The sequence below is a fragment of the Lithobates pipiens genome, unplaced genomic scaffold, assembly GCF_037356315.1.
Source record: "Lithobates pipiens isolate NorthernLeopardFrog02 unplaced genomic scaffold, aLitPip1_a1.2 Scaffold_10, whole genome shotgun sequence".
Lineage (NCBI taxonomy): Eukaryota > Metazoa > Chordata > Amphibia > Anura > Ranidae > Lithobates > Lithobates pipiens.
The window spans coordinates 117,441,003-117,458,056 of NW_027507686.1; the positions used below are offsets into that span (position 1 = coordinate 117,441,003).

At 46.5% G+C, this 17,054-nt stretch overlaps 1 protein-coding gene across 1 annotated transcript in view; it reads right to left on the minus strand.

The window, feature by feature from the left end:
• RASGRP2 (RAS guanyl releasing protein 2) overlaps positions 1-17,054 on the minus strand; it is a 1,719,722-nt gene that overhangs the window by 1,283,326 nt on the left and 419,342 nt on the right. Inside the window, exons 4-5 of the mRNA XM_077457736.1 lie at positions 12,882-12,932; positions 12,670-12,801 (exon numbers count right to left, since the gene is read on the minus strand). Of these exons, the coding sequence (XP_077313862.1) occupies positions 12,670-12,801; positions 12,882-12,932 (183 nt within the window). The remainder of the gene's footprint in view (positions 1-12,669; positions 12,802-12,881; positions 12,933-17,054) is intronic.

The window sequence follows — 17,054 nt, forward strand, 5'->3', positions numbered from 1 at the left end:
GACTACTATGCATGTCCATTATGTGTCACTTACCTGACACAGGAGCCAGCGAAGTCACCACTGTGCCCTGTAGTCTGGAGCGTCCATCCAGGATGCAGCAGAATGGATGGAGCAAGCAGGTAGTGGGTCCAGTCTTGAGAAGGGAGAGAGAAAGCGACAGAAACCAAGAGAGCCCGGGGAGGAGGAGAACACTTCTTGAACCAGTGAGAGAACTCAGGGCTGCATGTGTGACTTGCTCACATTATACTGTCTCTCTGCTCATGTCAGTGAGGAGAACATCATCGCTGAAGTCTCTCCTGCACTGCCTATATAAATAGTTTCACTTTCACCTCCCAGCAGGATGTTTGGCTGCCAATTCACCTAAATACAGCTGGAAGATGTTTAGCCCTGTCATGCAACACTGGCGCCTGCCTTCTCCTGAAGTTCAGGCTGTGCTTCCCGCACAATATGCATCCTGGAGAATTAAATGTCTGCTGGAGAAAGGGTGGTAAGAGCCAGTGGCCTATCTTGTCATAAATTTACACAATGATGAACATGTGTGCAGGGGGGAGTAAAGTGATAGAATATATGTGGGGGCCTGTGTGTGTGGGGTGGCACTGTACTTCATATATATTACTCATAATTGGCAACACCCTTTCATGTCATGTGGATGGGGGAGAGCCAACTCCTTATCTTGAGAGATCTTAAGGATGGGGGGCACTGAGCTTATAATGGGGACCCCCGTGTGACCTCAGGTTGGGGAGCTCAGTGAATATTATAATGGGGACCCCCTGTATGACCTGAAGATAGAAGCTCTATATACCTTGTAATGAGGGGCACACATTGTCACCTGAGAATTAGGGCTTATTGTATTGTAGTTGGGGATCCCCTTTCTGCCCTTCGTAAAGGGCTCTCTGCACCTTATAACAAGTGGTCCACTCTGACCTGAGGATGATGGTGCACTCTGCACTTTATAATGGGGAGCACCCTGTGTGCCCTGAGATTGGGGGGCATTAAATATCTTATAATGGGGTGCCTCCTGTGTGACCTGATGATGGGGAGAACTTAATGTCTTATAATAGGGGGTCCCCTGCGTGTCCCAAGGTTGGGGGCACTATATGCCTTATAATGATACCCCCGTGTGCCCTGAGTATGGAGGGGCACCTTCCCTCAATACCTCCATCATTTTTTTTCTCCCACTTTCCTGTCACCCCCTCACTCTCTCTCACCCACCCTTTCTATTTCACCCATCCTCTCTGTGTCACCCCCCTCTCTCTGTTTCTCTCTCACACTCCCCCCTCTCATTACCCCTTTCTCTCACCCCTTCTATTTGTCTCACCTCCCTCTCTCACTCCCCTCTCTCTCTTACCCCTCCCTCTTTTTGTCTCACCCCCCTTTCTCTAACTTCTCTCTACCCTCCTCTCTCTCTCTCTCCTCTCTTTTTGTCTCATCCCCCTTTCTCTCACATCTCTCCCTCCATCTCCCCCTCTCTCTCCATCACCCCCTCTCCTTCCATCTCTCCCTCTCCCTCTCTCCTTCCATCTCCCCCTCCCTCTCTCCCCCTCCCTCTCTCTCTCTCTCTCTCCCTCTCTCTCTTACCCTCTCCCCCCTCTCCCTCTTACCCTCCCCCTCTCTTACCCGCTCTCCCCCTCTCTCTCTCCCCCTCCCTCTCTCTCCCCCCCCCCCCTCTCCCTCCTCTCTCAATGAAGGAGCTGAGTGGTAGCTGAATGGCTGTACAAGGAATGAAAACCAACCCCCCATAAACCACACCCATGCCACATTTTTCTCTTTCTTTCTCTTTTGCGATGGCGCAGTGCATTGCTGGTTCATGATTGGCCAAGCATGCACTGTGACCCCGCATGCTTGGCCAATCATAGCGCCGGCAGCGAGGAGAGCCATGATTGGCCACAGGCAGGATGCCTGTGGCCAATCATAGCTCAGGCTGTGTAGTACACGCCCCACACTATATAAAGCAGCCAGCGCGGCGGCCTTGTGTAGTGTGTTGGCGTCTGAAGCAGTTAGTGGGTGTTCTGTGTACCTTCAACACAGTATACACCCATCGTTATCGGCCGATTTTTCGTTCTTGCTCTTCTGTAGTGGTTGTTGTCTGCGTGCCCTGACCGCAGTATACGCCGCTATATTCACCTATATAGCTAGCGATATATCTATCTTTTATAATAGAGCTTGCAGTCAGTGTTAGGAGCTTATGCGTGCTGTCTGCGTGCTCTGAACCCAGTATACACCGATATATCCACCTATATATCAAACTATCTTGCTCGTTTTAAATATAGCTTTCAGTCAGCGGTAGGAGCTTGTGCGTGCGGTCTGCGTGCTCTGAACCCAGTATACACCGATATATCCACCTATATAGCAAACTATCTTGCTCGTTTTAAATAGAGCTTGCAGTCAGCGGTAGGGGCTTGTGCGTGCTGTCTGCGTGCTCTGAACCCAGTATACACCGCTATATCCACCTATATAGCAAACTATCTTGCTCATTTTAAATAGAGCTTGCAGTCAGCAGTAGGAGCTTGTGCGTGCTGTCTGCGTGCTCTGAACCCAGTATACACAGCTATATCCACCTACATAGCTCTTCTCTATTTGATCCATCTGCCATCTGCAAGAGTTAGTGGAAGTTATGTGTGCCTCCAGCACAATATACACTACCCAATTGCTGTTTTTCCCAACTCCCTTCAGGCCATTACCATGTCTGGAAGGCCAGCAAGGAGAGGCAGACAGGCGCGAGCCGATAAAAGAGGGCAAGCAGGCTCTGTGTCTAGAGACAACAGTGCTGGTCGTGGACGCGGTGCATCGTCATCATCAGCACATGGCCATGGGACACGCTTGTCCTTTTCGGCAGCTGGATATGTTGAGCCACAACATGCCAACGACTTGGTAGAGTGGATGACCAAGCCCTCTTCATCTCCTCATCCTCTCTCACCCAGTCTCAGGGTACTAGCAAAGCAGCTGCCAACGCATCGTCTTCCCTCCTCTCAATGTCATCATCAGTGACTCAGTGTTGGGTACATGCTCCAGGAGGATGCCCAGTGTTTTGTAGGCTCTGACGATGATACTCAGCTAGAGGAAGGCAGTAGCGTGAATGCAGAGAGAGGGGATGCTCAAGAAGGACAGCAATCTGGCAGTCATGTTCCACAAGCTGCAGCATACTGCCAGGTTTGCTCCAGCGATGAAGAGGGAGGGGATGATGAGGGCACTGACTCCACGTGGGTGCCTGGTAGGAGAGAGGAGGAGGAGGAGGCACATGTCCAACGAGGCAGGATGCCCTCCGGGGGCCAGCTTAGGGGCAGCACACTGACTGAATCACACTGCAGAGCTCCGCCTGTGCAGGGCGCTGCCTCTGCACGTTATTCTAAAAGTTCTTTGGTGTGGGCCTTTTTTGAGACGAGTGCATCAGATCGCACCGTTGCTATTTGCAACATATGTCTCAAGCGTATCTCGTGTGGCCAAAACATCAGCCGCTTGGGCACCACATGCTTGACCAGACATATGTTGACCTGCCATGCAGCTCGTTGGCAAGCGTACCTCAAAGACCCACACCAAAGAACAAAGCGGACCTCTACTTGCTCCTCATCAGCTGGCATCTCCAACCCCACTAGACCTTCAGTCCTCTCTGAAACCTGCTCTGAGAGGAATGAAGGTGTAGAATTAGGTGTGTCACAGCCAAGTGCTTCCGGGCACTCTGCTAGCAGTACACCCACGTCCGATTATAGCAGGCAAATGTCCCTGCCCCAGCTGCTGGACCGGCGAAAGAAGTTCACTCCCAGCCATCCACATGCCCAGCGGTTGAATGCTAGCTTGGCTAAATAGCTAGCACTTCAACTGCTGCCTTTTCAGTTGGTAGACTCGGCCCCCTTCCGTGAGTTTGTACAATGTGCGGTTCCTCAGTGGCAGGTCCCCAAACGCCACTTTTTCTCAAGGAAGGCGATTCCGGCTCTCTGCCGGCATGTGGAAGGCAATGTTCTTGCCTCGCTGGACAGGGCGGTCAGCGGTAAGGTGCATACTACCGCTGACTCATGGTCCAGCAGGCATGGACAGGGACGTTACCTGTCTTTCACGGCCCATTGGGTCACTCTTCTGGCAGCTGGGAAGGATGCAGGACAAGGTGCAGTAGTGTTGGAGGTTGTTCCGCCACCACGCCTCCAAAATGCTACTATTGGTTGTGACACACCTCTCTCCTCCACCCCCTCCTCTTCTTCTTCCTCCATGGCCTCTTCCAGTGCTCTGTCCTCAGAACCAGCGGTGCTCTGTAGGCGTTCCAGGGGCTACGCAAGTACGCAGGCAAAACGATTCCATGCCATGCTTGCGCTGGTTTGTTTGGGGGACAGGAGCCACACTGGGGTGGATGTTTTGTCAGCTCTGCAGGGGCAGGCCGAGAGGTGGTTGATGCCATGCCAGCTTAAGCCAGGAATGGTAGTTTGCGACAATGGCACCAACCTCCTCTCCGCCCTCCGACAGGGACAACTGACCCATGTGCCCTGTGTAGCTCACATCCTTAACCTGGTGGTGCAGCGGTTCTTGGGCAGGTACCCGGGCTTACAGGATGTCCTGAAGCAGGCCAGGAAAGTCTGTGTGCATTTCCGCTGATCATTTAATGCCTGTGCTCGGCTGGCTGAGCTCCAGAAGGAGTTGAACCTGCCCAAGAACCACCTTATATGTGACATGCCCACCAGGTGGAACTCAACGTTGGCCATGCTGCAGCAGCTGCACACGCAGCAGAGGGCCATCAATGAGTACCTGTGCGACTACAGCACCAGGACAGGGTCAGGGGAGCTTGGTTTTTTCTCACCACGCCAGTGGGGCATGATCAGGGATGCATGCACTGTCCTGTCACCGTTTGAGGAGGCCACAAGGATGGTGAGCAGTGACAGTGCATGCATCAGTGACACTGTACCTCTTGTCCACCTCTTGGAGCATACGCTGCGTGGAATAATGGACAGTGCACTTGAGGCAGAACAGAGGCAGGAAGAGGAGGACTTCCTTGCCTCTCAAGGCCCCCTTTATCCAGACAGTGTTCCTGCTGTGCCACCCATCACACAGGAAGAGGAGGAGGAGGATGATTGTGTCAGCATGGAGGTGGAGGGATGATTTACAGTCCCAAGAAACCCGTGGACTTGTACGTGGCTGGGAGGAGGTAGCTGCGGATCATGTTGTCCTTAGTGACCCAGAGGACTCCGGACTGAATGCCTCAGCTAACCTACGCTGCATGGCCTCCCTGATCCTGCAAAGCCTGCGGAAGGATCCTCGTATTCTTCGGATCAAGGAGAGGGACCATTACTGGCTGGCCACTCTCCTTGATCCACGGTACAAGGGTAAGGTTGCCGACCTTATCTTGCCAACGCAGAGGGAGCAGAGGATGAGACATCTCCGGGAGGCCTTGCAGAAAGGTCTGTGCAACGCGTTCCCAGAGACTGGGAGGTTACAAACTCCTGGTCCTGGACAACGTGTTGCTGAGGCATCGGTCAGAAGGAGCGGTGGAGAAGGTGGCCATCTGACCGATGCATTCAGACAATTTTTTAGTCCGCAGCCCCAAGGTATGATCGGTTCCAGCAACCATCGTCAGTGTCTGATTTACATGGTGCAGGAATACCTAGGGGCAAGGTCAGACTTGGACACCTTTCCCACCGAAAATCCTCTGGCTTACTGGGTCTTGAGGATGGATCACTGACCAGAGCTTGCACAGTATGCAATTGAGCTACTGGCCTGTCCTGCATCCAGCGTTCTTTCGGAACGCACCTTCAGTGCTGCTGGTGACTTTGTTACCGATCACAGGGTGCGCCTGTCCACCTGAATCAGTTGATCGACTGACCTTCATCAAGATGAATCAGTCTTGGATCACCCACAGCTACCAAGCACCTGAAGCTGATGTAACCGAATATTTTTTTTTCTGAAATATCACATCCCTTCAAGACTGCCTATGCTGATGGTGAGTGACTGTCCTGTTATGTTGATTGTCTATCCTCTTCCTCCTCCGCTGATATGTTGGAAGAACATTTCTGGTTCTGGGTGATGCCATTAGCCCAATTTTTCTGCCCCTGTTTAACAGGGGCGTTTAATTACAATTTTTGATGCAATGCTTTGCAGCAGGGCTAATTCCTGCAATAAAACTAGAGTATATGGGAGAGGTTGCAGTGTGGTGGCACCAGCACCAGTGCCTAAGGCCCAATTTTTCTGCCCCTGTTTAACAGGGACATGTAATTACAATTCTTGATATAATATTTCACAGGAGGGTCCGTTCCTGTGCCCACCCAGAGTAACTGTGAGGACTTATAGTGTTGTGGCACCAGCACCACAACCACAAAAGGTCAATTTTTCTACCACTGTTCAACAATGGCATGTAATTACAATTCTTGATATAATCGTTCACAGCAGGGTGCTCCAGCGCCCACCAAGAGTCACTTTGAGGGCTTACAATGTTGTGGCAAAACCAACACCTTGTTCCGCCATTTCTGCAGAGCATATAGGGCAGGCCCCTACTTTCAAACATCCAACTTACAAACATCTCCTACTTGCAAACGGAAGGAGACAACAGCAAGTGAGATGAAAAAAGGTGGACGACAAAACAAATTAAACAGGGGTGATAACCCTTCCCTATGTTTTCCAAAAAGCTTAAAAATTGTTTTTTTGACTGGAGCTACACTTTAAAAATGTACCAGTTGAAAATTACAAACAGATTCAACTTAACACAACAAACCTACACAGTCCCTGTCTTGTTTGCACCGCCTGTATACTGCTGTTCTGAGTATATAGGGCCTGGGGGCTACACGTATTTCCTTTTTTTAATATGGGTACGGGGTTCCCCTTAATATGCGTACAAGACCCAAAGGGGCTGGTAAGGGGCAGGGAGGGCTACCCATGCCATTTTTCTCAATGATTTTCAACCATATTGCAGGAACCAGATATTATATTAAAACCGCAAGCAGTTTTAAATGATGTTATTTCCGTTAAATGTCATTTTGTGCAGGGACTGTTCTAAACACGGGACACTTCACAGGCATACTACAGACACGCACTTCACAGGCATACTACAGACACCCCCCAGGCACCATATTTAAAGGAATATTTCACTTTTTTTTCACTTTAATCGTCATTAAAATCAGTGCTCCCGCCAAAACGGCCATTTTTAAAAACATTTTAGGCATTGACCCATGTCCCCTGGGGCAGGAGCCAGGTCCCCAAACCCTTTTTAGGACAGCATCTAGCATATTAGCCGTTAAAATTAGCACTTTTAATTTCGAACATTCGAGTCCCATAGACTTCAATGGGGTTCTAAAGTTCGTACGAATTTGGGGTCTGTTCGAAAGTTCTGGTGTGAACCGAACTGTGGGGGTGTTCGGCTCATCCCTACCTATGGAATACAAATACTATAGTATAATGGCTAGCTGAAGAAAGAAGACAAGAAACTATATCATTTACTGTAAGGCCTTGCAGTATTGCTGCTACATTCAAATACTGCATTTCACCTCTTGAGTAATTACATTGTGATACATTGTTTTGTTAACACTGTATTGTGTATTGTAGGTTTTCAAGTGTCTGCACGGTCATGCTGGAAGTGGGAAGGTGTCGGGTGTCAATATCTTATCACTCTGAGCATTAGACTCACTTGGAGATGTGCTTGCAGGGGTCATTTAGGTAACCCTTGAGTGTAGCCATTTGCAAATACTCATTTCAGTATTGTGTCAAACTTGTGTGTCAATACAGTTCATATGCTTATTGTTTAAACCTGTTTCAGTAAACTCACATTTTGGTTTAAGTACAATTGTTGTGAGGCTTGTTCATTCTCCTAGCAGGTGGAGCAGTAGATACCCAGGTAACAACAAAAGGTGAAATGTATGTAACCTGTTATTATTGAATTGCTCTTTGTTATTGGGTCTTCCCACCAACACTGTTACACAGCTGTATCAAGCGGGTTGAGCCAAATTATTGAGGGTGGAAAAGCAGAGTACAGGCCCAATCAATTACCAGCAGCTCCGTGGGGTAAGTGCTGCACATGTATACACATTTGAAGCCAGATTCAAAGAGTACTTGTGCAAACAAGACGCTTACAAGTAGTTTCTTCCACTTCTGGGTTTCTTTGGCCCTATGTTTGACTTGCAACAGGGGATGTTACATCAACAAGTGGAACGTCTGTGCTGGGTTCAGGTGTCATATCCAGCGCCACAAAAGCAACATCCTGGTTCAGCTGAACATTCACTTTTCTCTAAAAAGAAACAATACACCATTCATTAAGCCACACAATGTCACATCTGTTTCTAGCATACATTTTTCTGCAGGAGTTGACCAACCTTGCACTTGGGACAATGTTTGCTCCTGACTAGTGGACTACACCATGCTACACTGGGGTTTTTCATGATAGAAAAATGCATCGAAAAGGGAAGGTGATGTCATTTCACAAAGGACAAACACTGGTGCCAACATTGAAAAACTCATGCAGTTGCCCCCCACCCCTCTTGTCTCCTGTGGAATAGGGGATATATGAGGATCCTTCTAGCAGGCGTGACTCTATGTGACTGTGATCTCCAGTACCTCTCCTCTACCCATGTCTACCCTGGCAAGGCTGCATTAATGAGCACCAATAAGCCAGGCAGCAAACAGTGTGTTTTAAGTTGTCACTTAAGATTTTGGGGGGAAGATGGCCTTGTTGTCTCCCCTGTCGGGACTCGGGCAAGGGTAGCCTCCCTTTGTCACCTCTAGTGCCTTGTCTGTAGCCTCATCTGCTTTATATTTTACTCCATCTTAAAAAAAAATTCTGACAAGAATCTCAAATTTTCAAAACCTACTTGGAGAAAGCACATATACAGACAGCTAATTTACACATATACATATTGCTTAGATACAAGTATTGCTTACTTTTTTTGATTATGTGATGGATGGACTTCATTGGCTCTTCCCCCAGTGCTTTAGATCAGACCATTGCTTTTGGATTTGGTCCTTTGTTTGTTGCGCAGAAAGCTCGCCCTCCAAAATGGCGATGACCTTCTCCAAAATGAGGTCCTTTCAGCTGTTGGGCCTTTTGTAGTTGCGCAGCTTGCAATCATTGTCGTGCTTCTCAAGGATGCGCACCATCGCCACCATCTCACCCTTGCTCATGGGGGTGGCTTTGTGCCTCCTATAAGTTCCACCATGCGGGGCTGCATAAAATTTCCAGAATTCGCAGAACGCAACTGCAAATGTTGTCCCTCCAGAATGTTCCGCCGTGTGTGCCACATGTAGAAGAAAGATGGTCACTTCCCAGCGTCATGACGCACTGAGAGCAGAGTTTCACGCATGCGCAGTGTATATAAAGCCATAACGCGTGGTCGATGTAACGGCCGTAGGAACGATCTGGGAGTGGAGGATGAACGATCAACATCGCCAAAAGGAGACATGAAACTAAGGTACAATTGTAAATTGGGGCATCAGTGATTAGTGGCCTATACTGCTTAGATTGAGGCCTAGATTGGGACAAGATTATTTATGAGTTAAGCCTGACATTATGGTTTGACTTGTGTTCTGTCTTGCAGGCATCTGCTAATTGAATTGACAATGGTGGACAAATTCACTTATTTTGCCTGAATTTATAGAGCAGTACCGGGAGCTTCCGTCTCTATGGAAAGTGAAAATTAGGGATTACTCTTATAAAATCAAGAGGAAGGCAGCGATGGAGAAACTGTTGGAATTGGTGAAGCCGCTGTACCCCACGGGCAGACATCAATTATTTGAAGGCCAAAATTGGTAGCCTTCATAGTACATATAATAGGGAGCACGAGAAGGTAATGGAATCCCAGAGATCGGGAGCATCAGCAGATGACATATGTCCCCAGGCTGTGGTACTACAACACACTGTTTTTTGTCCGACCAAACCTAACCACGCCCATCACTCTTAATGCTTCCTTCTACATCGGCTGAGGCCACAGCTCCTGGAGGTCCACCCAGGTCCACCCTGGTCCTTCTACACAGGAAGAAGATGTGAAGGAGCCCAGCTTGACCCAGATATAGTATTGTTGAAAATATTTGTATCCAAAAAAAAAATGATGTTAACTAGACGTTATTTATCAAACATTTCTGCCTTAAAGTGGTTTTCATATCAATAGACAGTAGTGGCCAAAAATGAATGGCTGTATGACAGGTAATAATCTGCGAGATATGGAGGAGAAGCAAAGGAGTATGTGTGAGGAACTAATTCTGCAGCTACTCAACAAAGGGGGGAAGGGACAAATTTCAACAAAAACACACTTCTGTGATTTGGATGACACACCTCCACCACCTCCACAGACACCACAGCAACCCCACCCACCACAACAGCATGGCAGACTATGGTGAATCCAGCCCCAACACTCCCAAAAAGCCAGCTGGCCTGGTGATTTTCACCCCTACAATTTCAAATTAAATTTTTGTTTATTTTTTAAATTATGATTTGAGTTATCATACTTTATTTTTGTGTGCAGAGAATGCACTTTTTCTTTAAATCATTTAATTTTGATTTGGAGGGCAGATAAGATGTCTAATTTATTTTATTTTTTAAAGAATGCCCAATAAAAGAAATGTGGAAGGAAGTGTTGATAGTGATGGCCTGGGTTCGGTCTGGTCTGGAAAAAAATGCAGACTGATGTAAGACCACAGCCTGGGGACATATATGTCAACTGTTGCTGCTCTCGATCTCTTGGAGTCCCGGACCGTATTGTGCTCCCTATTGAATGTACTCAGGTTCCTAATTTTGCTCTTCACATAACTAAAGTCTGCCCTGGGGCACAAAGGCTTCACCAATTCCAACAGTTTCTCCATCGCTGCCTTCCTCTTGATTTTTATATAAGCTTCCTATACTCCATATTAAATAAAAAATGATTATTTTTGAAAAATACTTGGCGCTGTGTTTTACTTAAAAGGACAGTTTGCCTGTGAGCTAAAAAAATAAATAAAAAAAGATTATTCTGGATATCACTAGGAAAAAAAAAGCCTTTTTAAATACATTTGAACTCTGTCAATATCAACAGAAAAACAACTTCATTATTATCCCATTGTAAAGACGAAGAGAATGTGCACTGCATTTCGTGATTTCATAATTTGCCCACCGTCACGAATGCTTCCGGCTCGTCCTTGATTCCAAGCATGCCTGTTTGTACTTTGGAATTTTGTCCGACTGACTTGTGTACACAGGCTCAGAAAATCCAACAACAGACATTTGTCCACGGAAAATTTTAAAACCTGCTATCCAGCATTTGTCTGCGGAAAATCCGACAACAATTGTCCGATGGACTGTACAAACAGATTCTCAAAGTCAGATTTTCCGCCAACAGCCTGTCATCACACAATTCTCATCAAAAATCCAATCATGTGTACGAGGCTTTAGGCTGCATTCACACTTCAGCGTTTTGAATTGGGCAGATTTGCCGTGAATCTGCCCACGATTTGAAAATGCTGATGCGTGAATGGCAAATCGTGAAACTTGCATTTGAGATGCCATTTATTTGACCCTTTAAATGGCAGGGGGTATCTGCCGCGATTATAGCTTGATAAATTGTGCTGCAATCCCACACCATGCATCTGGGGAAGCATGGCGCCGAAAAGTAGCTCCTGAACTTTTTTGGAAGTGTGAATGCAGCCTTAGTCCAGCCAAATGTTTAGAGGAAAAACAACTGATTTGACATATCATGCTCTAAGGCTGGATTTACACCTATGCATGTTGCTTTTGAGCATTTCTACAACACTTTTTGCTGTGCTTTCCATGTTATTTTACAACGATTTTGCTGCGTTTTTGTGCTTTTTTGGGGGGGAACTTTGTTGTTGGGCAAATTTAAAAATGCAAATTGCGGTAAAACACAGTGAAACTGCTGTAAAAAAATGGCATGTTTTTCTGCAGCTTCTTTATTGAAGTCTATTGAATAAAAAAATAGAAAAAAATAAAAAAGTAGTTTTGCATTGAAAAAAGTCCCTGGCCCTTTCCAAAAACGCAGAGGCACAAAAATGCATTGATGTGAACATGTTCCATAGGAACCAAAAAAAAGTCCTGCATTTCTACAAAAGGCAAAAAGCAGGAATAAACGCATTAGAGATATATACACCACCGCTCAAAGGCAGGTCCTGGGAACTCAGAGATAATTGCTCCAGGTGAAGGGATCCGGGTGCAAGCCACAGCATGTAGATAATGTGGATAATGACAGAACTCTGGATGGCCACACTCCAATGCTAAAACGATGCTTTATTCAAATAATATTTAGGACACAGCAAATGACATCACAGCGAAAGATGCTAAAAGCTGATGCGTTTTGCACTAAGGCTAGTGCTTACTCATAGCTATGAGTAAGCACTAGCCTTAGTGCGAAACACATCAGCTGTTAGCATCTTTTGCTGTGATGTCATTTGCTGTGTCCTAAATATTATTTGAATAAAGCATTGTTTTAGCATTGGAGTGCTGACGTCCAGAGTTCTGTCATTATCCACATTATAGGAATAAACACATTGGTGTGAAGGGAGTCTTAAGCCCCATACACACTCAGATTTTCTGCTGATTTTTTCCTTCAGATTTACCAAAACCATATAATATGAGGTCAAACCTTAGGAGTTTCAATTTGTATGCACTACATGGTTTTGGTAAATCTGAAGGAAACAATCAGCAGAAAATCTGATAGTGTGTATGGGGCTTTACACTTTCATATCAGCAGCTAGTTTTCAGAGCTCAGAACCTGAAAAACTCACACGCTCTCAATGTCTATCAGACTGCTCTCTCTGCGATTTCCTTTGTTTTCCAGTGCTCTCTTCAGGTCTCTAATTTGATCTCCCAGCTCAGGATTCAGATCAAATTCAGCTGGGTATTCGGCTATCCAGAATCTGCAATACAAAAAATGGATATGTTTACTGGAGAACTAAGAAAAAAGAGAAAAAAGTAAATAATATAAGACATGCATGACCTCACAAGATGGCATATTCTTTCCCGTTCAGTATTATTACCAGCATCTGACGTGAACAGAGGTTAAGAATTCCTACAGAAAATTAGAACATTGAACGAAAATTAGCATTCACTTCATCCCATATGTTTATTATAGTTTCATGGCACATGGAGTTATGTTTGTGATGTAAAATTAAAGTGGGAGTAAACTCCCATATCTGACTTTTACCTATAGCGAAGCCTATAATAAAGCTTACCTATAGGTACTGTAAATAACTCCTAAACATGCACTGTTTAGGAGATATTTACTGTACATACAGATGGTGACGTCACCGGCATAGGCGCTCTGAAGGAACGGCCACCTAGGCCACTCACACAGCCAGAGTCTGCGAACCTGGAATGAAGACCAGGTAAAAATGGAAGCCCTCTCAGCGATGACAGCACGGCGCTGGAGGGCTTTGTTTTCAGGCAAGTTTCACATATGCATACTAGCACATTATGGCTTTACCTTTCAGGTTACAAAAATAAATAACACACAGCAGTTTACTGCTTAGTGACTTGTACACCTACAGGTAAGCTTATAATAAGTAAACAATAGTCCCCTCCAGTATGGGGGGGGGTGATTTTGACCATATACTTTTATAACATGAGGCCAGCCAGACGACCCTGAGCACATAGACGTGCCTTCAGTAATAGCAGGAGCAGTTCAGGGACTGTAAAAGAGAGATCTGAAGTACTCTTTATACATATTCTACATGCCTGTTAAAACTATAATGCACAGTACAACACTGAAGATGGGGACTCCTGCTTCCCTCCCCCTGCAGCACTGCAATGTATTGAACACGTCACTGCTTATTCACAAACAGATAGGAAGACATCAGCCACTTCTTTACATGTCTATCTACAGTAAATGGAGAGCTGCTGGACAACTTCTCACACTGCCTCCGCTTCCTGGTTTAAGTGTGTTAATGGGCTAATATAGAAACGGAGACATGTGGAAAACATGCACGTTCTGGCTTGCTGCTTAGCTGTGTGTGTTAGGGCTTAATGGTCAGCTCCTATCTCTCCACAGTGACTCACCTGTTGATAATATCCTGCTCGCCAGCCCTACCTACTTAAGCCGGCCAGTCCAGATGATTTCTGCCTTCGCCTTGGTCATATCTCCAGAGACACTAGCCTGTGTTCTGTGTTCCTATTAAAGACTTGCTTAGTTGGCATTCCTTATGGCTCCAGATCCTGTTTGCTGTTCTACTACATTGTTCTCTGGCTCCCTGACGTTTTGGCTTGTCTGACTATCCGTTCCGGATCCTGAACTCTGGCTATGTTTTGGCTACATTTACTTTGTTTATTTTTTTTATTATTATTAAACAAGTGTGATTTAATTGTACTCCTGTCTCAGTCTGATTTATGGTTTCTGACAGTAGGCAAAGGCCATGAACTCAGATGATGCTGTCAATCAACTTGTTGGTAATATTTTTTCCAGATTGGATGAGCAGGATCACCGCATAGATCAGCTTGCTATGGTGTTACAAACGCTCCTGAGCCGCACAGCTCACCTGGAATCTCCCACTGTGGCTTCTCCCGTAACAACCTTTGTTTCAGGCGGACCCTGCTGCTGCTCAAGTCTCTATGCAGGCACCCGCCTCAAGTATTACCTCTATAAGAGGCTCCGCTTCCCCAGCGATTTGGGGGTGATACCAGTGTAATGCAGAGGGTTTCTAAACCAGGTTGAGATATACTTTGAGATGCTGCTCCTGGTGTTTCCAACGGATAGAAGCAAAGTAGGTTTTGTGATATCTTTGCTTTCTGTAAGAGCTTTGGCCTGGGCAAACCCTCTATGGGAGATGCAAAAATCTGTTGTCTTGAGTTACCCTGAGTTTGTGGCTTCTTTTAAAAGGGTATTTTACATGCCCAAATGCTCCGCCTCTGCTGCCAAGAACTGTTACCGATAACGCCATTGAATTATGTACTCAGGCAGCAGAGGTTACATGGAACAATGAGGTCCTCGTGGCTGCTTTTTCTCATGGTCTCTCGGATACCATCAAGGATGAGATAGCAGCCCGAGATATACCCACTGAGCTGGAGATGTTGATCACGTTTGCCATCCTCATTTACTCCAGACTCAGAGAAAGACTCTTAAGGAGCGCTTGTGGAAGCCTCCTGTACATTTGTCTCTGACCTTTGCAGTCCCGCCCTTGCCTCCCTTAACTACCATACCTCCTGGTACCGAGTCGGTCAGTGAAGATGAACCCATGCACTTGGGTTTGTGCCTTTACTGTGGCCAGGCAGGTCACTTTTTGAAGTCTTAAAGTCCCGTCCAGGGAACGCCCGAACCTTGAGGTCCTGTCACCGACAGACCTTAAGTGGCGTTGTTTCATCCCCATGCAATGCAGTGAGACATGCTTCCAGAAGGTAGCCAAGGTCCTGTGCATCTCTTCACTCTCCTCCCTGCTGCATGAGTACAGCGATTTTAGCGATGTCTTTGACAAATGTCCAGCTGTTAGTTTTTTTTTTTTTAACTTAATAAATTTTTATTAGAATTTTCCAAATATATATAACAATATTGTAGGTTATACATAGCAGCTTACCGAACAGGCTGAATATTACCACAGTAAAAGTATAGCCCACTTACACATTAATACCAAAACCACTATATGCATTTTACCACCCTCCCTCCCCCCCACCCTCCCCCACCCCGCCACCCCAGCTACCTCGAGCTCGCAACGCCGGCAACGGACACCTGGAACATGATCGCATAGGTATATTCAGATGGGCAAAAAAAAAAAGGAGAAGGCTGCTCCACCCCACCCCATGGCCCCTCCAAAATGGAGTCCACCAGGGGGGGGGGGAGGCAACTCCCCCCCCCCCAAACCGGGCGGTCCTCGAACCACCTTCAAAGTAAACTCACTCCGGAGGGAATCCCATGTCTATCAGCCAGGGGTTCCATAGTATCCCAAATTTTCCCAGATTCTTTAATTTTATGAACATTGCTTTCTCACACCATACCATGGAATTAATTGCGTTAACCCACTGTTCAGTTTCCGGGGGACTTTTGGTTTGCCAATTTAGTGCTATCAGCCGCCTGGCCTGATATAAGCACCTCAAGATAGATGGCTTAATCGGCGGAGGAATTCTAACCTCTTCAAATATCCCCAGCAAACAAGCCCTGGCCACGGGTTTCAGGGCGGTCTTAAAAACCTTGTTTATTTTAAGCACTATTTCTAGCCAATAGCTATATAGTTTTGGGCATTTCCATACCATATGGAAAAGATCTCCCGGAGCCCCACATCTAGAGCATTCGTCACTAGGTTTCCTACCCATTTTCCACAGTTTTTGGGGGGTATAGTATACTCTATATATAAGGAACAGGTGGGACACACGTTGGGATGGAGATATAGAGGCCAAATGCCCCTGTTCGAGCGTCTTAGCCCATTGTTCCTGGGATATCGGACCTACATCAGCTATCCAGCCCTGTCTACTTTTTGCTGGGCCTTCGCCTTTCAGGACTTTACTTCTGAGCTTTATATATAGCCGCGAAATCTGGCCTTTTACTTGGCTTCGGTCCAGGAGACCTTGGAGCTGGGGGATTTCAGTGCGCTCAATGTCAAATGTCCCATATTGAGCTTGAATTCCGTGTCTCAGCTGTAAGTATTTAAAAAACGTCCTGTTAGAGACATTGAATTCCTGCCTAATAGCTTCAAAGGACTTCATTGTGTTCCCATCGTAGAGATGTACCAATCTATTAATCCCCTGACTATCCCATTCCAGAGATTTATCTATCTTGTTTAATTCGCGCAACTGGCGATTCTGCCATAGGGGGGTGTAGGTAGTTACTCCCACATAGCTCAGCTTTTGCTTTGCTTGCTGCCATACTTTCCTCATCAGGACAATAGTAGGGCATCTATAGATGAATGAATTAGCCTCTAGTGCTTCAGGTACCAGTTTATGGGGTGTTCCCAGTAACAGCAATTTATGATTTATAGACCCCCCTTCTTGGAGCCCCGTCCCTGCCAAGTGCTGGAGTTGAGCAGCCAGGAAGTATGTCCCCGGGTGGGGTATGGATAGCCCTCCCTCGGTAATGGGGAGCTGCAGCGTGTGTAGCCCTATGCGGGCATGCCTCTTTTTCCAGATTAGGTCCCGGATAAGCGAGTCTATGCCTTGGAACCATTTCTGGTTAATCCAGGTTGGGGAGTTA